General features: G+C 42.8%; 1 protein-coding gene across 4 annotated transcripts in view; it reads right to left on the bottom strand.

Annotated features, from left to right (window-relative positions):
• The window catches only part of LOC138741322 (heterogeneous nuclear ribonucleoprotein R), a 37,937-nt gene extending 14,770 nt beyond the window's left edge, over nt 1-23,167 (bottom strand). Inside the window, exons 1-11 of one of the 4 annotated variants that reach the window (XR_011343454.1) lie at nt 23,015-23,167; nt 15,666-15,837; nt 14,005-14,123; nt 13,452-13,559; nt 12,644-12,757; nt 11,637-11,813; nt 11,305-11,440; nt 9,629-9,834; nt 8,548-8,697; nt 1,851-1,972; nt 1,239-1,768 (exon numbers count right to left, since the gene is read on the bottom strand). Coding sequence is in view for 3 of the 4 variants with exons in the window: in XM_069895192.1 (XP_069751293.1) it covers nt 1,156-1,768; nt 1,851-1,972; nt 8,548-8,697; nt 9,629-9,834; nt 11,305-11,440; nt 11,637-11,813; nt 12,644-12,757; nt 13,452-13,559; nt 14,005-14,123; nt 15,666-15,825 (1,905 nt within the window). In the remaining variant the exon portion in view is untranslated. Of the gene's footprint in view, nt 1-444; nt 1,769-1,850; nt 1,973-8,547; nt 8,698-9,628; nt 9,835-11,304; nt 11,441-11,636; nt 11,814-12,643; nt 12,758-13,451; nt 13,560-14,004; nt 14,124-15,665; nt 15,838-23,014 lie in introns of those variants that run through there. The other 3 variants (XM_069895192.1, XM_069895193.1, XM_069895194.1) reach the window with 3 other exon arrangements.
• Between the last annotated feature and the right edge of the window lie 394 nt (nt 23,168-23,561).

Genomic DNA, 23,561 nt, shown 5'->3' with positions numbered 1-23,561 from the left:
AAAAGGTACACCCCACTGGCATCAGTTCATGATAGAGAAAAAAAAGTTTACTTTTTTTTAAGATGCAAGGAAAGCAGAACAACTAATATAAGACTGCTAAAACCTATCAAGTATTTTAAGTACATTTTAAATTCAGTATATAGAAAAGATTAGAACTGTCACTGCGACCAAATTATTACGTCTCTGAACCCTAACAAAGTAACACACATTAAAAATGTTGAAAACTATTGAACATTCAAAACTGCACAACTACGGAAAAACTTTATCTTTTACAAAATCTATACTTTCAATCCTTCGTTTCCTTGTGGAAAAACAAACAAAAAAAGGCAAAGTGCTAAATTTGATCACTCACATAAGCAGCTTTTTGGGGAAGCTGTTGGTTTGAAGGTAATCACATTTCTAATCAATCAAATTTTCAGGACACAATTGAATTTGAATCATGAATTTTGGATAATATAGTTTTAAGTTTTATTGAAATTTGACATGAACAATAAATTGTAAATACAATCACATCAATGAACAAAACGCCACGGGTTGTACGATTAAGCCAAACCAAATTTTGTAGGTCAGATTCTTAAAGGTGTGAAGCTAACAATTTTTTTTAAAAAACACAATTTACCTACTCTACAAATGCAAAACAGTTAAATGTTACTTTCAGTACAAGAAAACTTAAAAATGGTTAAACTGCAAGCTCATCTTAAAACTACTAAGACAAAACACTAGCATTTACTGTATATACAGCATACTCCAACGGCAATCTAATCCCAAAACTACAAACTAGAGAAACTGTCCAATATCAGTCAATTCTGCAAAACCATGATTGAAAATTGTGCCCAACATCTGAAAGCAAAGTCCAAAGTTTCCTTTCAAACTGCTAAAAAGTAGCTTAAAAACAAAATAAAAAGCATCTTTTCCCCAAAGAATTGGTATGGGAAAATAAGCCAGAAATGTCCAAGTGCATTTATGGAAAAAAAATCTGGTATATACAATAGTGATTCTTGATGTCAGCAAAATGCAAGTGGCAGCCAATCGGTACTGAAGGATGTAGAGTTAAGCCAATCTGTATTGAAGGATGTAGAGTTAAGCCAATCAGATTTGAAGGTTGCAGAGTTTAGCCAATCGGGTCTCAACAATTTCACTGAAACCCCAATTTGTTTACTTCCATTGCTGCCCATAAGTATCCTGATAAAACTCCTGGTTGTCATTATTGTAACCATAGTTACCAGAATAATCACCACCTTGCTGAAGAGGCTGCTGAGCGATGGGTTGAGAGCCCCAATTCTGTTGGTTGTTGGTCTGGCGTCGTTTGGAATCTGGCTGGTTGTACCCATCGGCTTTTCGCTTTCCTCCTACGTTGCCGCCACGATTACCTCTGCCTCCACGAGCACCACGCCCTCTTTGTGGTGGCTGTGGGCCCCCTCTGCCACTCCGAGCACCTCTTGGAGGACCCATTGGCGCTCCACGTTGAGGGTAGCCTGCCCTTCCTCTGGGTGGGGGTACACCACGGCCTCTGGGAGGGGGAATTGCACTTCTAGCACCCCTTCCACCTCTTCCTCTCTGGACTGGGTAGCCATCATCATAACCATAGTATGGATCTTCATATCCACCACGATAGTCATGGTAATCGTAGCCATAGTAATCATCGTAGTAATCTTCATAGCCATAATAGTCTGGGGGGTAGCCGTAACTACCTCCTCTACCTCCTCTGACTCTGCCCCTTATTGGGGGTGGCATACGGGGTGGGGGGTAGTAATAATAGTCTTCATACCTGGAAAAGAAAGTTTCGTTAGACAGATGAAAGAAAAAAAACCTCAAATCTCACTTTTTCTCCATTTCAAAAAACAACATACACTTGAGTCCTTGTAGCCTGTCTCTGAGCTTGACGTTCCTTCTTTTTCTTGTCTGGTGGCTTTGCAAGAACTATTTCAATGTCTTCGCCTTCAATTTCTCTTCCATTCATTTGATTCATTGCCTTTAAGGGAAAAAAAAGCGCAATTACCCAAGGTTATCACTAGACCTTGCAGAATTTCCGTTCCTTCATCAGCATATCCTTTAAGTAGAAATGGGCAAGAAGAATCAATTGAAAATAGCTGGATTTTGAATCCGCTGAGGTTTGAATGACAAAAAAAAGTTTCGATAGAAAAGGGCTAAAATAATGACATTTAAATCTAATTATCTGAAACATCTTTACTGCTTTATTTTTAAATCAACAGGTAACGATTGAACATCAGTCATTTCCTTCTTATTACTCTAAATATCGATGTCAAAAACAAGTCAAAAGCCAGGTGTGTGCAGCATACCCGTGGGGGAGGGAACTGAAAAAAATAAGCAAAAAGAGGAATTTTTTTTTTTAATAAAGTCAACAATATTCAGGAACTATCATATTTGATACCAAACCTCTTAAGGCAGAAGGGATTGCATTAATATACAGAGGATAATGTTCAGGTTACGTCAAAGTGAGCCAAGGCATTGGCAGTGATCAAAATAGAAATAAGTGCGAAGAAGGCTAGCTTCATTCAATGGCAAGGTAGGATGGAGACAGCATGGTTCTGACCATCTTAAATCTTCAGCATTTAGTGAATGTTAGAAAAAAAAACTTGGATCCCAAGTCTTACAGATCTTGTCACAAAATGAGCAACCTAAATTCCCCTCGACAGAGAAGTTCACTTGATTTTAAAGGAATATAATCAGATGTTCTCCAAAGAAAGTGTTAATGAAAGTTGTGCAATTCAGATGCAGACTTTCAAAAGGCAATTGAAATAAAAACAAAAACACCCTGAAATGGAAACATGTGATTAAAGAGAAATTGTAAACTGGGTACACAATTCGCAAAGATGGACAGCAGAGTGATGATTTTATTCTGAGAAGGCCCACAGATTTGAGATGTCAACATCTTCCTGATGTTAAATTCAATTATATTCTTGCTATATACTAATAAACCAGAATTTTGAATATGTCGATGTCAAGTCTGAGGAGTTCATGTGCAATGAGGGCAGACCGACGTTCAGGTCGGTGGCTGTCAGTCTTGTCTAGCATGGTTCTGATGTTCCAGCATGTGAGCATCTTTTGAGGGGGAGGACGTGGAGGGGGAGGATGTGGAGGGGGAGGACGTGGACCTGTCCTCGGGCCTGTGCAAAGGAGCTTTTAGGTGGAGTGCAGTGCGCGCAGTACCGGCCCCACCCTTTACACCCATGGTTCGTGTGCCGTGGCCAAGCAAGCTGGGACGTGGCAGCGAGGCCTTCTCCTATGCAGGTTTCTTACCTGGGCTGGAGGGATCGGTCCATACTGCCTGGACCGGGGCCGAGGCCGCCGTTGCTCTCCCTGCGCCCGGACTGGGGCCGCCGCCTCCAACTCTCTGCCCGGACCGGGGCCTCCGCCTGCCTCACTCGACCGAGGCCGGGGCCGCCGCCTCCCCCTTGCTCCTGCCCGGATCGGGGCTGCCGCCGCCTACCCTCTGCCCAGACTGGGGCTCAGTGAAGTCCGCCTGGCAGATGTAGGCAGCCTCCAAGAACGCGACGCAGGCTACACACTCTACTGGTCTGGCAAGCCTTTGGATGAACAACACCTATCTGGTGTAGGCTTCATGGTCAAGAACTCCATTGCCTCCAAACTCGAAAACCTCCCGACAGGCCACTCGGACCGGATCATGTCCATGCGACTCCTCCTTCAAAACAAGCGTCACATCACCCTCATCAGTGTCTATGCTCCAACCCTCCAGGCGGAACCAGCAGAAAAGGACAAGTTCTACACTGACCTGCGCAACCTCATTCAACGCACCCCTACAACCGACAAGGTTGTCATCCTTGGCGACTTCAACGCTCGCATCAGCAAAGAATCAGAAACCTGGCCAGGAATCCTGGGCAAGCATGGTGTCGGCAAGTGCAACGACAATGGGCGTCTCCTGTTGGAGCTCTGCGCAGAACAGCGGCTTGTCATTACAAACACCCTTTTTCAGCAGAGGGACAGCCTGAAGACTACCTGGATGCATCCCCGATCCAAACACTGGCACCTCCTGGACTACGTCCTGGTGCGAGAAAGAGACAAACGAGATGTGCTCCACACCAGGGTCATGCCCTGCGCGGAATGCCACACTGACCACCGGCTGGTTCACCGCAAGCTCAACCTTCACTTCAAGCCAAAGCCCAGGAACAGTAAAGCCCCCAGAAAGTGGTTCAATGTTGGAAACCTGCAGTCAGACGAAGTGAGAGGAAACTTCCAGGCAAACCTCAAAGCAAAGCTCGACGATGCAATCCGCCTCACGGACTCGTCCCCTAAAACCCTCTGGGATCAGCTGAAGAATACCATACTGCAATCCACTGAAGAGGTACTGGGCTTCTCCTCCAGGAAAAACAAGGACTGGTTCAACGATGACAGCCAGGAAATCCAGGAGCTGCTGGCAAAGAAGCGAGCTGCCCACCAGGCTCACCTTACAAAGCTGTCCTGTCCAGAGAAGAAACAAGCCTCCCGTCGTGCATGCAGCCATCTTCAGCGCAAACTCCGGGAGATCCAAAATGAGTGGACTAGCCTCGCCAAGTGAACCCGGCTCAGCGCGGACATTGGCGACTTCAGGGGTTTCTACGAGGCTCTAAAGGCTGTGTACGGCCCCTCACCCCAAGTCCAAAGCCCGCTGCGCAGCTCAGACGGCAAAGTCCTCCTCAGCGACAAGATCCCCATCCTCAACCGATGGTCAGAACACTTCCAATCGCTCAGTCCAAGATTCTGCCCTGCTCCAGCTCCCTGAACAGCCCCTAAGGCTAGAGCTGGATGAGGTCCTCACCCGGGAAGAGACATACAAGGCAATTGAACAACTGAAAAGTGGCAAAGCAGCAGGTATGGATGGAATCCCCCCCAGAGGTCTGGAAGGCTGGCGGCAAAACTCTGCATGTCAAACTGCTTCAGTTTTTCAAGCTTTGTTGGGACCAAGGAAAACTGCCTCAGGATCTTCGTGATGCCATCATCATCACCCTGTACAAAAACAAAGGCGAGATATCAGACTGCTCAAACTACAGGGGAATCATGCTGCTCTCCGTTGCAGGCAAAATCTTCGCTAGGATTCTCCTAAATAGAATAATACCTAGTGTCGCTGAGAATATTCTCCCAGAATCATAGTGCGGCTTTCGCGCAAACAGAGGAACTACTGACATGGTCTTTGCCCTCAGACAGCTCCAAGAAAAGTGCAGAGAACAAAACAAAGGACTCTACATCACCTTTGTTGACCTCACCAAAGCCTTCGACACCGTGAGCAGAAAAGGGCTTTGGCGAATACTAAAGCGCATCGGATGCCCCCCAAAGTTCCTCAACATGGTTATCCAACTGCACGAAAACCAACAAGGTCGGGCCAGATACAGCAATGAGCTCTCTGAACCCTTCTCCATTAACAATGGCGTGAAGCAAGGCTGTGTTCTCGCATCAACCCTCTTTTCAATCTTCTTCACCATGATGCTGAACCAAGCCATGAAAGACCTCAACAATGAAGACGCTGTTTACATCCGGTACCGCACGGATGGCAGTCTCTTCAATCTGAGGCGCCTGCAAGCTCACACCAAGACACAAGAAAAACTAGTCCGTGAACTACTCTTTGCAGACGATGCCGCTTTAGTTGCCCATTCAGAGCCAGCTCTTCAGTGCTTGTCGTCCTGCTTTGCGGAAACTGCCAAAATGTTTGGCCTGGAAGTCAGCCTGAAGAAACGGAGGTCCTCCATCACCCAGCTCCCCACCTTGACTACCAGCCCCCCCACATCTCCATCGGGCACACAAAACTCAAAATGGTCAACCAGTTTACCTATCTCGGCTGCACCATTTCATCAGATGCAAGGATCGACAACGAGATAGACAACAGACTCGCCAAGGCAAATAGCGCCTTTGGAAGACTACACAAAAGAGTCTGGAAAAACAACCAACTGAAAAACCTCACAAAGATAAGCGTATACAGAGCCGTTGTCATACCCACACTCCTGTTCGGCTCCGAATCATGGGTCCTCTACCGGCATCACCTATGGCTCCTAGATCGCTTCCACCAGCATTGTCTCCGCTCCATCCTCAACATTCATTGGAGCGCCTTCATCCCTAACATCGAAGTACTCGAGATGGCAGAGGCCAACAGCATCGAGTCCACGCTGCTGAAGACCCAACTAACTGCGCTGGGTGGGTCACGTCTCCAGAATGGAGGACCATCGCCTTCCCAAGATCGTGTTATATGGCGAGCTCTCCACTGGCCACCGTGACAGAGGTGCACAAAAGAAGAGGTACAAGGACTGCCTAAAGAAATCTCTTGGTGCCTGCCACATTGACCACCGCCAGTGGGCTGATATCGCCTCAAAACGTACATCTTGGCGCCTCACAGTTCGGCGGGCAGCAAATTCCTTTGAAGAAGACCGCAGAGCCCACCTCACTGACAAAAGACAAAGGAGGAAAAACCCAACACCCAACCCCAACCAACCACTTTTCCCCTGCAACCGTGTCTGCCTGTCCCGCATCGGACTTGTCAGCCACAAACGAGCCTGCAGCTGACATGGACATTTACCCCCTCCATAAATCTTCGTCCGCGAAGCCAAGCCAAAGAAGAAGAGAATTTGCAATATATTTACACACGATATGTAATAATTATAGCAAGAATTATTTTACCAGGATTTGATAAGAATAATAGATTTTAAAAAGATAAATATGAACAGACAAATGGCAGAAAACATTTAATGTAGTCACCGATTGATGCCTTTTAGGGTGAACATGGCAAAGTGGTAAGATTCCACTTGTAACACTATGGAAGAGGGGAAAGAATGCTGGGGTATAACATATAACAATTACAGTACGTAAACAGGCCATTATAGCCCCACTAGTCTGCACTGATTTAAGGGAACAAAGGGAGCATATTCATAATTTTTTGAAGATATCAATATGATAAAAATGATTGTCAGTCTTACATGACATTTTTAATGCCTGAAAGTCTTAGGATTAGAGTTAGTGCCCAGATTTCAACAACCTGTAGCTGAGGTCAAAACACTTTGTATCTTTTTCACCATTTTTTAAATTTAGTGCCCCTGTTAATAAATTCATGCAAGACTGCCAATCATTTTTATCATATTGACATCTACAAAAAATTATGAATATGCTCCCTTAAATCGGTGCGGACTAGTGGGGCTGTAATGGCCTGTTTCCATACTGTAATTGTTATGTTGTTTATATATATATATAAAAAACACACACACAAAACAGGCCCTTCCGGACCACTAGCCCATGCCACCCAATTAACCTATATTCCCTGTAGTTTGAATGGTGAGAGGAAAATGAAGCACCTGAAGGAAACTCATGCAGACAGGGGAAGAACATCCTTACAGACAGTGCCTGGATTCTAACCCGAGTCGCTGGTGCTGTAGCAATGTTGCACTAACCTTTATGCTAACCGTGCCGCCCTAGACCTTGTGAGATCTGGATTATCCTTACAGCATAAGAAAAATAATTAATATATTCAAGTTTATAAAAGATTACTAACTTTAGCCATATCTCATGGCTAGTTCATAATTTTGATCATGTAAATTTATGGGAAGTCTCAAATCTTCAGAAGAATTGCAATGAAAAACAAATGGTACTTTGGAAATGTACATCCCAATACACAATCCCATACTTTATCAACCATACAATCCAGGAGTTGCCATCTCAAATCTGTGGGCCTTCTCCATTGTTCGGTACAATTGTAAATGACCAGGCTAAAACTCATCCAAACTCACTCTTTGCTTATCCAGGAATATATCTCTGCTTTACCTACTCTTCTCCCCCAAACCCCACTGAGATGGTAACACCAAAACTCCATGAACAGTTAAATCTTACATATTTCTAAGACCTTCCAATTCCAAGGGCCTTATACCTAACATTTGGTTTTGATAAACATTTTTACACTTAATATTCAGAAGACTTGAAATGCAACTTTTCAAGTTTGTAGTGTAAACCTCCACACTCCGCTACAACTCATCCTTATAACCAGTGATAATGTTCACTTACTGCATGGAAAACAGATGGTAAAGATTACACTTGTCTTTCTATGATATTGTGATCGGTACTATAGCAACACATACAACTTTAAAACAAATTTAACTGGCATATGAAAAATGAAAACATTTCACTTTAAACTTGATTATTATGCCCATTCATCAAGGATATCTCCACACTTAATTCTGTCACTTTGGTTTAGGAAGAATGAAAATGAACTAAGAAACATGTTACTGCAAAAGTACCATATATAGATGGCAAAAAGGCCATGATCTATTTTAAACTCTCTCATATACATACATACACACATAGACAGACAGATAGATCTATACTGGTATCTATATTTACTTATTTAGAGAGAGTTTACAAATTGCATTAGATTGAAGTAAAAATTACATTAACTAAGGTGAATCTTGTAAATCAATTGGTAAATCAATTAATGCTTAAGGCAAAAAAAAACCAATATCATTGCAAGCTCTATAAATCTGCTATTTTGTGTCGATGTCAAATCCACGCACACCTGATATGGACTGAATTAAGTTATCTAATTCAATCTGTACAAACCTTCACTGCTGCATCACGGTCCTCAAAATGAACAAATGCATAGTCTTTTAATTTTTTCACTCGTTCCAGTTTTCCAAATTGACTAAAGGTCTTTTCTAGGATTTCTTCTGTCACAGAGCTGGCCAAGTTTCTTACAAACAATACTTTGACCTGTGTAAGATAGCAAAATGGTAGAGAGATAAGTTCCTTTAAAGGTGATATCCTTTCGAAACCAAACTCTAAAACACAATACTATACTAATAACAAAACTGCACATCTCTGGATTTCAAGAGATCATTGTTAAATATTTAAATTGTGGTATTAAAAATAATAGCATGAACAGATATGAAATTGAAGTTAAGCAATAGACCTACAACATGGAACCAATCAAATCTTTAAGAAAATGAAAAATTGGGATTTGAAATTAATTTTGCATTATAAGATATCAGAATTTTTTAAGATTTCCATGCGTTTTTATTCAAACACTTGTAGCTTTACAATAGACAGTAAGTAACTATGACAATGTCAAACAATGAGATTTCATTAATCTCATTTGACATTAGTTTTCAGCAGTCTAAACAGGGCAAAACAAGTTGATAACACCAAGTTATCATCATTACCATTCTATACAACAAATTACAAGGAGATTGAGCTAAAAATTTATTTTACAACAAATATAAATTCAAGGGAGTATTGCATTTTGTACTAAATTTGGCCTGTTTACACATGAATGATATATGCAGAATTCATTTTGTTTTAATAGTACTATTATATCACAGTACCATAACCCAGGTTCGATGCTGAACTCCAAGGTTGATTGTGTAGAGTTGGCATGGCCTCTCTTTAGCAAACTAACTTAGTGTTGTAAATTACCTTGCTGTAGCTGGGTAATTGAGGATATGGAAAGAGTAGGGATACTCAATTAGCTTAAAAAAAAGCGTAGAGGGAAACAAGGGGGGAATGGAACTGTTCTGATTAAAGACAGTATAAATCAATGCACCAAATAGCCTCCATTTGTTTTTTTTTAAAAGAGAGATATAGATTGGTAACAGGCCCTTCTGTCCCACAAGTCCGTGCCCCGTATTCTATATGTCTGCATTACCTTTGCCATCACCTCTGGATCTGGTTCCTCTACTGGATCTGCCCATTCAACTGTGACAACATTTCCCCAGACCTTGACTTTTCCACTCATTAATCTTCGCCTTGCCTGTGCAGCAGATTTGTGATCCTCAAATTCGAGAAAACAGAAGCCCCTGTTTTTCTTCTTATCATCAGGTTGATGATATAAAATAACATCAGTGAGACCCTCTAAAGAAAAGAAGTATTAGTTGGACAAAAGTAATCCCTGTAAACTGACCAAAGGGGCATTAGAATGGACACTACATTTTCTGTCATATAATCCAATTTAAGTTCAATTTCACCAGTAAAAATTACAACAGTTAATACCAATGACATTGAAGTTATATCAAATTAGGGCAAAAAGAGTTAATTTATTTAACAGTCGATACATTAATAGGGCAGATAGGAGGATCAATTGTCTTGTGGGCAAATCCATGATACTGCAGAACAATAAAATATAGAGCTCAAAAATTCAACAACCACCTTCAAACATAAGCCGTTTCCCTTAAAGGTATATTTTGGGCGTTTCAATCATAACATCCAGCAGTCTTCAAACTAATTATGTGTGGGATGGACAGACAACCGAAAAAATTTGAAAATCATGTGCCAAAGATCACTGATAAATTTACTCAGAACTGAATGGAAAATCTAAAACCATGTTTAACCTAAAATGATTGAAGATGGCTGGATGATTCAAGGAATGCTTTTATTATACCAGCTGATGAAAATCTTCCCCTCCCCACAAATTATGAATACCCTCAGCATGACACAATGGTAAAAATTTTAAATTGTTACTTATTCCAAACAGCCCAAAATTTAGACACATATTTACAAAAGGATATGCCTACACAACAATTTTACTTCTGAATATTATTTGAGGCATAAAGAACTGAAAAATGCAAAATATTCTTTCATGATCTCAAGATATCTTCAAGCACTTTACTGCCAATTCATGTTATGCAGGCAAATGTGCAAACAGACACACATGCAGAATGCCATAAAACAGTGAAATAATGATCCAATAAGCTGAACACAGAATAATGCCTTGGCAATTGGGAAGCATCTATTGCTCTTTAAAATACAGGTTGAACCTCTTTAATCTGGCACTGTTGGGACCTGGCCATTGCCAGATGACAGAAAATGCCAGAAAACAGAAATTGACCCTTAAGGGAACCCCTTATGCAAACACATTAAAAGGTAGAACAAAGCTTAAAACAGGAAATAATACTACGGGGCAGCACAGTTAGTGCAATGCCTTTACAGCATCAGTGATCGGGACATTAGTACAAACTCCTTTCAGACAGTGCAGGACTCTGTACGAACAACGGCAGATTCAAAACATGCTAGACCACAGAGTGCCGGATAATAGAAATTCAACCTGTAGTCCAAGTTATTCTTTTTTTTTCCAACCCGAGAACAGAGGGTGTTGTGTTAAATATACAGTGTGCTACACAAGTCTGATTATGCAAAAGCAGTAAATAAAGTGGATATTTGCAAAATCCCACTTTTGGTGGCTTTATCAAATCAATGACTTTGAAATAAATAATTTCATAAGAAAAAATATTGGTGCTGCCACTCCAATATAAAAATATATAATTATCAGATATTTGTTTAAAAACCATTAACTATTTTTGGCATCAAACAATCATATGAACCAACCTGTGACTTTGCTGAATTCTTCCATTATGTTTTCCTTGGTCTTGTTCTTTGGAATTGAACCAACAAACAGCCTATTATTGGCTACAGAAATGCAAACTCCAATGTGTTTTCCAGGACGGATTTCGTAATTATCACACTGCAAGAGCCAGAGATTCAATATCAAAATTTCTGCAATGGTCCAATAGGATTCAATAATTTTTCAACCAAAACACACTTTAAAATACCACATAGAACAAATATGCAAAAAAATGTTGATTTATAGCCTAAACATTCAATTATGAATTCATTCATGGTTTGAAATGAGGATTAACAATGTTTTTCAAAATTCTTACCAGTTTGACAGCTTCTTGGGCTGCATCCTTGTTGCAGAATGTCACAAATGCATAACCACGGTTCTGGCCTGACAAAGGGTCCATCATAAGTCGCAAGTCCCAAATAGAACCAGCTTTTTCAAACAACGGAACAAGCTCATCTTCATACAAATCCCTGGGTATTTTCCCGACAAATACCTAAGTATCCAAGCAATTAAGTTGCGAATTTGTCAGAAAATGTTGCCACATACTTTGGTCCAAATATCTAATGTAATGCAAATTATAATCAAGTTACTGTATATATTTAAGCAATAGTCAAGTTTGGGGACCAATTTGCCCGTGGTAAGTACCTGTGTCATTTGAGGCGTCAGGAGCTTGGATGGCCATGGCTAGATGGCAAGTCCACATATGGGGCATCAGGAGCTCAGATGGGCGGGCGGCCAAGGAGAGGATCCACGATTGGGGTGTCAGAAGCTCAGATGGACAGGCAAGCCAGGGCAAGGATATGCAGCTGGGGAGTCAGGAGTTCGGATGGGTGGGTGGTCGTGGATGGTTGGGAGCTCCGGTGCGCAGGCAGCCAGGACCTATGTAAGAGGTGGCAGTTGGGGCATCAGGTGACCATGTAGGTGGACGGCCAGAACCCAAAAGGGGTGGGGTTGGGGGTCAAATTTTACACACGATATATGAAAAAATTCTATATTTTGGAGCCTAAAGTAGGGATGCCTTTTCACAGTATCAACTATTACACACAAGATATAGGAAATTTCTTATATTTTGGTTTACCAAATCAGCTGTATGTACTTTACCTTTAAGAGGTCGACGCTGTACTGATGATAAAAAGCAATCATTTGGTAAATATCAATTTCATGTTAGAATTCCTCGAATTCCTATTCCCCTTCCACAATTGAAGCCAAGTGTCTTGCTGTTGCTTGAAAACTCTCATATGTCCTAAATCAGGGTACATCCTCTATACATTTAATGTGGTTTAATGGTATGGCCTAAAGGTCACATTATAATAATTTACTAACCTCTGTTCCAATTCCTGGTTGTGGCCCTGAATGCACACCATCAGGAGGAGGGCCACCATACTTCCTTTGCCCTGTGGTTACATCCAAAGTGTACCCTGTCCGTTCTAGCAGTGCCTAAAAAAATACATTAACAATTTAATGCAAAATCTCTACCAGCATATAGCTTATATTATTTAAAACATTTTTCCACTAAATACAATAAATAAATACTGTCTACTTGTAGATACAAATAAATCAAATGCACAATTTAATTAACTTCAATTCAGATGTACATGACATTGTTTGCCTAAATTCCAAAATGTCCATGCTGCGAATGTCTTTTTTTTTGGTTTATGGACCCCATAATAGGGCGTAGAGACAAATGTTTAATTTTGACATACCAAATCGGTACCTTTCATGAACATTATTTTATGAAGAACCTTTCTAACTGCCATTCTTAAACTGAAAAGAATATACTTAAACATCCAGACCATTTGGTCACCTTGCCTTCTTCACTCAAATGTTTTCTGTACACTTCCCCACCTTACCACTTCTTTACATCTTCAAAACTCTCACCAATCACATTCTCAATGTCAATCATCTTTCTCACTCAAACAATAGTCAACCCCTTCAGTTTCATTTCTATTATATAATAGGCTGTGCTAAAATAACATCTAGACAAGCTTTATCATATTTAATCCAAAATGTTTTTGTAACATTGATTGGGAATTAACTCCTATTCCTATTAATCTGCTTTCCCATCACATTCAAATTCATATTACCTGCATTTCCACCAAATTTCATTAACTCATCATGAAAGATATATTACCTTAATTTTTGATTCATCAGGACCCTTTGTAGCATCCTGTACTTTGCTACCTTGCTTCTCTCGTTGTCTGTAGGTCTTCATTACTCCGCACAGGAAGGCACTTTTATTCTGTAAATTTAAAAACAATTAAACCATTGTTTTTAGACACAGCAAATTAAAATCAATGGAATAATAAAACTGCAAGTATTGCACTTAAGAATAGTATTTCATGAAGTGAAATGCCAGTAACTTTTTTAATCCAAGTTCAATTCTTTAATCTATAATCACTGTTATTTAAAAATGTTGATGAATCTTAAATTTACATCTCTTCCCCATAAAATGAAGTAAACTAAAATCATTTTTCTTCTTAAAAATCACCTAATGTCAAAAAGTATTGCATGATTCTATTACGATTGCATACCAGTAGGCATTTGAAATGAGTTCAAAACACAGAAGTACTGGAGGAACTCAGTCAGTCTTCCAGTGAGACCTGCTGAGTTCCTCCAGCATTTCTAGGTTTTGACTACTCTCACCATGTCTGCAGACCTTTATGTTTCAGTCCATTTGAAATTACCTGCACGTGTGATAGGTCACTTTCTTTAAACTGCTGCAGTACTGACAATGCTCCTTCTTCATTGAACTCTCTGAGGGCATCAATGGCTCTTTCATCAAGATCAACATAAGAAACTAATCCTGCAACAAAATTCAACACAAAACTATAATAAACACTGTGCATAAATAAACTTCAGAAATATACCAATATTATAATTATCTTCCAAAATGTATGTCTCTTTTTATTTAATATCAGGAATGAACAAAAAGATGTCATTGCTCAAATCTTGTTGAGTTTGTTCATTTATTGTTTACTTAACAGCTACTAGTTGCTAAACTGCATATACTTTAATGTTGAAAATAACATGTTTCTCACCCTTCATTAGTTTACACACGATATCAAAGTATGCAAAGGCCTTTCAACAGTACAGAAAAAACTGTAGCACGTGTACAATGGAAAAAATCAAATTCATTTCAATAAAATGTATACAATTTTTATTGGAATATGAATCCATCATCCAGTTCACAATTCAGTCCCTAAAGCCACCAATTTTAGTCATTACAACCAACTTGATTGTAAGCACCAAATACTATAAAAGGCAGTAATTGACATGAGCAATTTTAATTTTTATCAACAGCAATCTCAAACTGCAAGACAAATGTTACAGGGATGACAACCACCCAAAGCCCTTTTTCTGCATGCAATTTAAAACTTTTATGTTGTGTAAATAGATGTTTTTTTTGGCATTTGCATCACTGTATACTTTATATACTAATCCTGCGGCACGGTTAGTACAGTAGTTAGCGCAACATTATGACATCATCAGCAACTCGAATTCAAATCAGTAAGGAGTTTTCCCTGTGTCTATAAGGTCTTTCCCCAGGTGCTCCACTTTCCTCCCACCCTCCAAGACGTTGAAGGTTAATTGAGTGTAATTGGGCAACACTGGTTTAAAGGATGGAATCAGCTTCTACCATGCACTAAATAAAGAAGAAAAATCAAAACCAAATGAATAAGATCCTTCAAATGACTTAGCTCCCTTGCCGCAGGGAAAATACAATGCGATAGTTGAAGTTAAACAAAGTAGTCCTTCCCCTCAAGCAGACCAAAACTATTGCTCATCTTCAGCTTCTGGGAAAAACATATTGCATAACTCCATTGTATGGATAATGATGTAGCTTAATAAACATTTGCACTTTAAGTGGCCTCAAAATTACAAAAAGTTTATAAACTAAAATCAATGCTTTTAGCATTTATGGGCAACATACATTTATCAAAATGTTTCAAAATAATTAGCCACAAAATGCATTCATATATTGCAATTAATGGGTGGGGGGTTCACTGCTTTTGGATGCTTTCACAACTCTTACTAACTATGAAAGTACATGAACCTTAATTTAGTTCAGTAGCAAAAGTCATCAGCTATTGCTTATGCTAACGATTCCAGTAATTTAATCATAAATGAATGATATAGAAAATAATTCACTACCAATACCACTACAAATGCTGGCAGATATTACACACAGCAATCTCTTTTGAATTAAACAAATACATCAAGTATCAAATTCACCTCCCTCAAATTTGTTGTCAAGAATAAGTCAAATATTTTCCAGTTACATATCATGTTCAGGGTTAAAGCAATAGTTTGGACTACTAAAATCACAGGTCTTGACATATTATACCTGTTTGAAAGATATCATCTAGCCTTTCTGCTACTTTCTGTGGCAAGCCAGCATCTATTAGCACCTGGTAGTGTTCTGAATGGGTGACAGCAGATGAGGTATCCATGGGTTCTTCCTCCTCCTTCACCTGCGCTGCATTTCCATTCACCTCAGTAGCCATTTCTAATTATAGCTGGAATGAAAAAAGATATTTAAGACAATTTTTCCCTCTGCATATCAACTGGTCACAAGGCTTTACTTCAAATGCTATGCAAACAGGGGGCTTGGGCTGTCCAGTGGCTAGAACTCTGTACCTAACACTTCTGGAAACAGAGTTTAGGTACAGCCTAGACCCGAGATGAAAAGATCCTTCTATCCAAACCAATTGAAAAGGTCCCAAAGTTGAGCCTGGAAATTTCTAACTTGACTGTAGTTGACAATGCAAAAACTGTTCACTATTCACCACTCAGAAACAGAGATGGCTAGTGTAGGAAATGGAAATGTCACGCTGGTTCAGTAGGGGTTCTCTGAGCTTGGAATTCAGCAACCTTAGTAAATCTGCGAAGAGTGGGCTTGATGTTACATACCCAGATGGAGTAACAGTTGAGCCGATGGTGCTTGATGCTGGTACTTGGTACAGAGGAAGATCTTCTAGTAGTGAATTATCTCAAAGATGCATCCAGAAACATTTATTTTACCCTTGAGTACTTGATACAAATTTGATAAGCTCCCATCATTGACCACAAGTAAAAATTATGGAAAAAAATCTAAACCACAAGTAATATAGGAAAAAAAAACTCCTGGACAGCAGTTTTTTTAAAAACATCAATATATAATTTCAAATGATAAAAGCCATCCAAACTTAAAAATAAATATGCATTTCATCAAATTATTTCAATAAAACTCAGAAATCTCAACCAACAGGAATGTAGAGAAAAAAAAGTTACTGGACACCAGAATACTTTTCTTAAATAAAGGTATAATTCCAAATCAAACTGAACATTTACCTGAATGTAAAATTTCCAAACCTCAAAATGAATGAAATACAAAGAAGTTGCAATTAGATGATTTATTTTACATGGTGCACATTTCAAAGAAAAATATCTGCCAAAAATTAATTGATAATGGTAATGAAAGAAAAAATCATGGCCATTGAAAGGGCAAAGAGGAGCTGAACGAATACAAGTACTTTGCAAACATTAGCCAAAATCTTTTTTAGACTATTATGCCAATGTGACAGTCATCAGTTTGTGCTGAAGACATTCAAACTTATAAACGTCAGCTGCTTCACCATCGATTAATTTAATGGCAAACTGGAGAAATAGTAATCATTTAACACTTGTTCAATTGTTGCAAGAGGACTAGAGGGTGGCAAATATTACAATTATATCTCAAAAGGAGAAGAATATTATCAGTATTTGCAAACTTGGGTCATTTGAAATTTCAAGAACTGCACTTAAATAACTATGCTATTTTTTACTGGGGAAAAATCCATTAAGGAACGACAGTCAACATACTTGTTCAGATCATGTATCTGGCTAAGCTCAATGACTTTGTTAACACACCAGACAATCAATGTAGTGCATTTGCATTTTCCAGGAAGTACATTACCAAATACATCAACTTCTTAGCAAAGATATGAAACTGGCTAAGAGTCCAGAAGTAAAAAGTAAATAAATGGCAACAAGGTTTGATTACAAGAAAGATCACAGATGCTGGAAAAATGGAGCACTACACAAAGTCCTGGAGAAATTCAGCAATTCTGACATCATCCACTGAATGTAACAGAAAGTCAATGTTTCTGGCCAAAAGTAGTAACACGTTGTTCTTCAGATTTAGGGAACTTTTTTCTTTTTAAAATCTTTTTATTGAGTTTAACATACAAGCGTAAATAATAAATGACGACTACATAATGACTTAATTGTATACAAGTAAATATATAAAGAAGAAAAAATGGGTAAATCAGAAAATATGCATAACTACATTAATAGTTACTTAGTAATAAACAAATATATGCAACCATGTCAGATCCATTTATTACTGTTGTATTAAAATGATTAAAAAAACCTAAAAACTAAAGGACTAAACTAATCTAATCCCTCCCTCTAATCAAGGTTTCGTATTTTTTGTGAAAAAAAATCAACAATGATGTGGAAACACTGGTGACCCTCAGAGAACAGACAAAGAATTACCGAAACGTAAAATTATTATTGATTCTTCCAATTATAAAAATAATTCTAAGAATGGACCACATAATTTCATGAATTGAAACTTTCTATCTTTATTATATCTGATTTTCTCTAAACTTAAATAGGACATTACTCCATATATTCACTGCATATGAGTTGGGATGAGTTAAGTTATAAATATCAGTAATAAAACTATTGCTATTTGAAATAATACAGTATAATTCAGATTATCTGAAATCAGATTCCCCAAAATCCCCTTTTATCGCAAAAATTTAAATTTCAGCAAAACGAGGATATCTGAAACAAATTACAAATGCTCATTTATTCCAAATTTTTTCAGAGCCAAACTAATCTCACAGGCTGAAAAAAAATTCAGTCGACATGAAATTAGAACGATTGTCCTCATTTCAGGTAACCCCCCCCCTCTCTCTTTCTATTTCTTCTTTGTCTTCCCTTATTGACTTTTCTCTCCAACTGCGTGCCACTGTCTCCCAAAGAATACCTTGTCCCAGCATAATCAAGGAGAGCTGCCTCCTGGACAAGGAGTGGGGACCTCGGTGTGGAGGTGTCAGTGATATGCATCCAGCATATTTTTTGGTGAGAAGTAAACATTATTTTAATGCTTAAAAAGCCTTCCCTTGTTGTTTGTTCTTGTTTAAACATGGGTTAAAGTGATTTGCTGTTGCTACTAAGTTATTTTCAAAAAATAACCAGTTATCCAAAAAAATCATTTATCCAATATAGGCCCGATCCTGACCATTTTGCATAATCGGAGTTGTACTGTAGATACAATCCAAACAAGACATGGGAAAATTCTAAAACTGGAAATTAATAATAAAACAAAAAAGATCAACGATTGGTGAAATGAACCAATAGAATATGTTTAAAACAGGTGTGATACTGGGAGACTCCATCACACATTTTAAGAAATTAAAGAAAAAGAGAAAAAAATACTTGCTGCTTCTTCCACATCTTTGAGGGTAGCAGCAACAAGAGACAGAGAGCTGGAGAAGAGAAAAAAGGGGGGAAGAGGACAAGGCGGCAGAGACGGGGGGGGGGGGGGGGGGGGGGGGGGGGAGAGAGGGGGGACACGGGGGGGGGGGGAGAGAGAGGGGGGACACGGGGGGGGAGAGAGGGGGGACACGGGGGGGGGGGAGAGAGGGGGACCCGGGGCGGAGAGAGGGGGGACCCGGGGCGGAGAGAGGGGGGACCCGGGGCGGAGAGAGGGGGGACCCGGGGCGGAGAGAGGGGGGACCCGGGGCGGAGAGAGGGGGGACCCGGGGCGGAGAGAGGGGGGACCCGGGGCGGAGAGAGGGGGGACCCGGGGCGGAGAGAGGGGGGACCCGGGGCGGAGAGAGGGGGGACCCGGGGCGGAGAGAGGGGGGACCCGGGGCGGAGAGAGGGGGGACCCGGGGCGGAGAGAGGGGGGACCCGGGGCGGAGAGAGGGGGGACCCGGGGCGGAGAGAGGGGGGACCCGGGGCGGAGAGAGGGGGGACCCGGGGCGGAGAGAGGGGGGACCCGGGGCGGAGAGAGGGGGGACCCGGGGCGGAGAGAGGGGGGACCCGGGGCGGAGAGAGGGGGGACCCGGGGCGGAGAGAGGGGGGACCCGGGGCGGAGAGAGGGGGGACCCGGGGCGGAGAGAGGGGGGACCCGGGGCGGAGAGAGGGGGGACCCGGGGCGGAGAGAGGGGGGACCCGGGGCGGAGAGAGGGGGGACCCGGGGCGGAGAGAGGGGGGACCCGGGGCGGAGAGAGGGGGGACCCGGGGCGGAGAGAGGGGGGACCCGGGGCGGAGAGAGGGGGGACCCGGGGCGGAGAGAGGGGGGACCCGGGGCGGAGAGAGGGGGGACCCGGGGCGGAGAGAGGGGGGACCCGGGGCGGAGAGAGGGGGGACCCGGGGCGGAGAGAGGGGGGACCCGGGGCGGAGAGAGGGGGGACCCGGGGCGGAGAGAGGGGGGACCCGGGGCGGAGAGAGGGGGGACCCGGGGCGGAGAGAGGGGGGACCCGGGGCGGAGAGAGGGGGGACCCGGGGCGGAGAGAGGGGGGACCCGGGGCGGAGAGAGGGGGGACCCGGGGCGGAGAGAGGGGGGACCCGGGGCGGAGAGAGGGGGGACCCGGGGCGGAGAGAGGGGGGACCCGGGGCGGAGAGAGGGGGGACCCGGGGCGGAGAGAGGGGGGACCCGGGGCGGAGAGAGGGGGGACCCGGGGCGGAGAGAGGGGGGGACCCGGGGCGGAGAGAGGGGGGACCCGGGGCGGAGAGAGGGGGGACCCGGGGCGGAGAGAGGGGGGACCCGGGGCGGAGAGAGGGGGGACCCGGGGCGGAGAGAGGGGGGACCCGGGGCGGAGAGAGGGGGGACCCGGGGCGGAGAGAGGGGGGACCCGGGGCAGAGAGAGGGGGGACCCGGGGCGGAGAGAGGGGGGACCCGGGGCGGAGAGAGGGGGGACCCGGGGCGGAGAGAGGGGGGACCCGGGGCGGAGAGAGGGGGGACCCGGGGCGGAGAGAGGGGGGACCCGGGGCGGAGAGAGGGGGGACCCGGGGCGGAGAGAGGGGGGACCCGGGGCGGAGAGAGGGGGGACCCGGGGCGGAGAGAGGGGGGACCCGGGGCGGAGAGAGAAGACCCGGGGCAGAGAGAGAAGACCCGGGGCAGAGAGAGAAGACCCGGGGCAGAGAGAGAAGACCCGGGGCAGAGAGAGAAGACCCGGGGCAGAGAGAGAAGACCCGGGGCAGAGAGCGAAGTCCCGGGGCAGAGAGAGAAGACCCGGAGCAGAGAGAGAAGACCCGGGGCAGAGAGAAGACCCGGGGCAGAGAGAAGACCCGGGGCAGAGAGGGAGAGAAAGATAGATATTGGGGAGGGAGGGCATGAGTGATAAGGAGCAGTTGATCGAAAAAGTACAGGGGCAGGCGAGCAATACGGCGTCAGGCAAGAGATACAGCGGTGGGTGAGCAAGGGAAATATGGCAGCAGGAGAGAAAAAAGATAAATGTTCCATAATTGTCTTGTTATACTAATTTAGAATGTAACTTTGTCTACCATGTTGCCAATTTGTCAAGTGCCTCTCACAGAAATGAACCCCCATTGATGAATGAACTCATGATACCTAGTTTACAAGACCAGTGCTCTAACCATGGGAGAGGCGACAGCAGGTGTGAGATATGGCAATGGAAAGAGAGGTGGCAACCATAATGCAAAGCACCACAGATGAATGGAATCTGAAAATAACAAATTTCAGGGGGCCTGGTATCATGAATGGATAAAGTAACTGATAAATGCTCTCTTTATTGAGAACTTGGCTAACTTAAGAAGGTATACTGCTCTGTGGGCCAGAGAATAAAGTGTATGTCCATACACAACAGATTTCAGATTTCCATTGGTTTTTTTTATTTTCATGGTCATCTTTTGTTTGAGAAGGCAGTATTTTTAAGTGTAAACTTATCAAATGGTTCCAATGTCATGCTCTGCTTTCCATTTACTCAGTGATATTATTCATAACATCACAGAACTGCAAAACATTCAAAATTGTTTTACACAACTTGGAACTAACACTGTTGGTATGTTTCTGAACAATTTATTTATCAAGCAGAGCTTGCACTCCACAATTTACTCTCATGACAGAAAGCATACAATTTCATATTTCAAACAATTTTCATTCCAATTCAAATTATTTGACATATAACAAAATAATTCTTAGTTTTAAGTGATATACTACAAAAAAAAATGAATGGACATTTCTGCATTGAACTTGTACACTAAAAGAAATGCAAGCTCATTTAAATTGATAAAGCACATGAAGGAGCAACAAAATTTGAAATTTAATTGTTTTTCAATACCTCAAAAAGTACATCGAGGCAGGAAATCTAAAAGCCACCTGTTTGTTTAGAGAATGAATTCCTCTGCAGACCTGACATGTTTTCTCTCTGGCCAGAAGACAAAGATCTTTATTTGCGTTCCCTTTCTTCCATATAAAAGCAGTTCATAGGCACTGAGGTACAGTGTATTAAAATCCAGAAGGTGCAAATAAAAAATGCCACGAGAAAATTGAAGTATCGTGATCCTGAACCTTAATTTGTTGATTTTACACTTCTGGCACTTGTATGGAATAGAGGGGCTGCTCAAGATTGTCAAGTGAACACGCAATGATGGAAAAATTCAGCAGGTCAAACTGCACTTTGTGGAGCCAAGATAAAGATACATAATCAACGTTTTGGTCTTGAGCCCTTCATCGAGGTACGAGTGAAAAGTAAAATGAGGAAAACGTTGATTATGCATCTTGGCTCCATGGAGTTTTGCGTTTTGACTTCAACCACGTGTCTGCCGAGTTACCTCCCAAGTTCACCCATGTGCTAATTAATACACGTGTCCTAAAAATGTCCGATGTGGCCATGCGTGAACTGTGCACAACAATGAGGACCAGGCTCAGGCGGGAACGACCCGCGATCGTACAAGAGACCATCATAAATGGAAAAAAATAACTATGCAATAATATATTCGCGTCCCTGTTTTTCTAAAATTACGACCTAGGAGGAGTCAGACCTTCGAATATTCTTAGCGAGCGAAAGAAATACATTTCTTGGCTCTTGCATTTCAAAACTATCCATGGAAGTCGAGTGCATTGATAGTCTAACATGCCCACCACGGTTTGCAGCAAAATTAGAAAACCTTCGTCCTAAAATAGGCGCCGGTGTTCCCATCCACCGAAGAATTAAAGGAAATAATTCATTGCGTGGCTGCAGATTTAAGAATCCTACTCCTCCCTCAGGGCCCGGATTAATGCAAATCGCGGAGAAAAACATGAACACACCCAAAACCTTTAAATTTTAATATTGATGATAACATTTAATTTGCAAAGCTCAGAGAGGCAAGATGCTCAAAAGGGCCCTCATGGCCTCGGTCTCTGCAGCTTTTTTTTAAATTTTACCTCTCTCTCTGCATTGCAACACGTCAATCCGCGGTTAAACGCTTTTATAATAGCAAATATACATAAAGAACAATTTGCAAAGGGAATTGCATCCGTTGAAGTCAGTTATTCCAGTCCTCAGCGACACCGCACGAGAAGGACAAAGTGAGGAGGCGCTGCGGCCTAGCAGCCAGCCAGCCCTGCCGCAGTACCGGGGGAGGGGTCTTTATTACCGATCACTCCCTCCCACCGCCGCCTCACGACTGCAAGGACGAACGAGCGCTTACCGTGTCCGCAATCTCGCTGAGGGCGCGGCGGCCTCTGCCCTCCCCCCCCCACGCCGTTCACCGGTGCACTGAGTCGGGAGCTGTCGATAAAATGGCCGCCGCCGCCGCCTCATGGATCCCGCTCCCGGCGCTGCGCGGGGTTTCCCACCGCCGCCTGCACGGGGTCGCCTGGCTGCCCGGGCAACGCGCCGCCAGCCAATGAGAAGGAGGCGAGGGCAGCGCGCGCGAGAGAGGCGGTGGCTGCGGCGAGGAGGAAGGAGCAGGCGAGACGTGCATGAAGTCGCCCTGTAGGCGAGAACGGTACGAGAAGGGTGGCAGGAAATCTAAAAGTCACCCGTTTGTTTAGAGAATGAATTCCTCTGCAGACCTGACATGTTTTCTCTCTGGCCAGAAGACAAAGATCTTTATTTGAATGGCGCACCTCCCTGAAAGCCCCCCTTTTTTACGGACCTTGATGAAGGGCTCAACCCCAAAAGGCACACGGCGCCTGTCTTCATCTTGATGAGGGTCACAAGCACGAAACGTTGGTTATGCATCTTTTACAATA

Source organism: Narcine bancroftii, chromosome 8 (genome assembly GCF_036971445.1).
Source record: "Narcine bancroftii isolate sNarBan1 chromosome 8, sNarBan1.hap1, whole genome shotgun sequence".
Lineage (NCBI taxonomy): Eukaryota > Metazoa > Chordata > Chondrichthyes > Torpediniformes > Narcinidae > Narcine > Narcine bancroftii.
The sequence above is the reverse complement of the archived record's forward strand: the minus strand, read 5'-3'. Positions and strand labels throughout refer to the sequence as shown.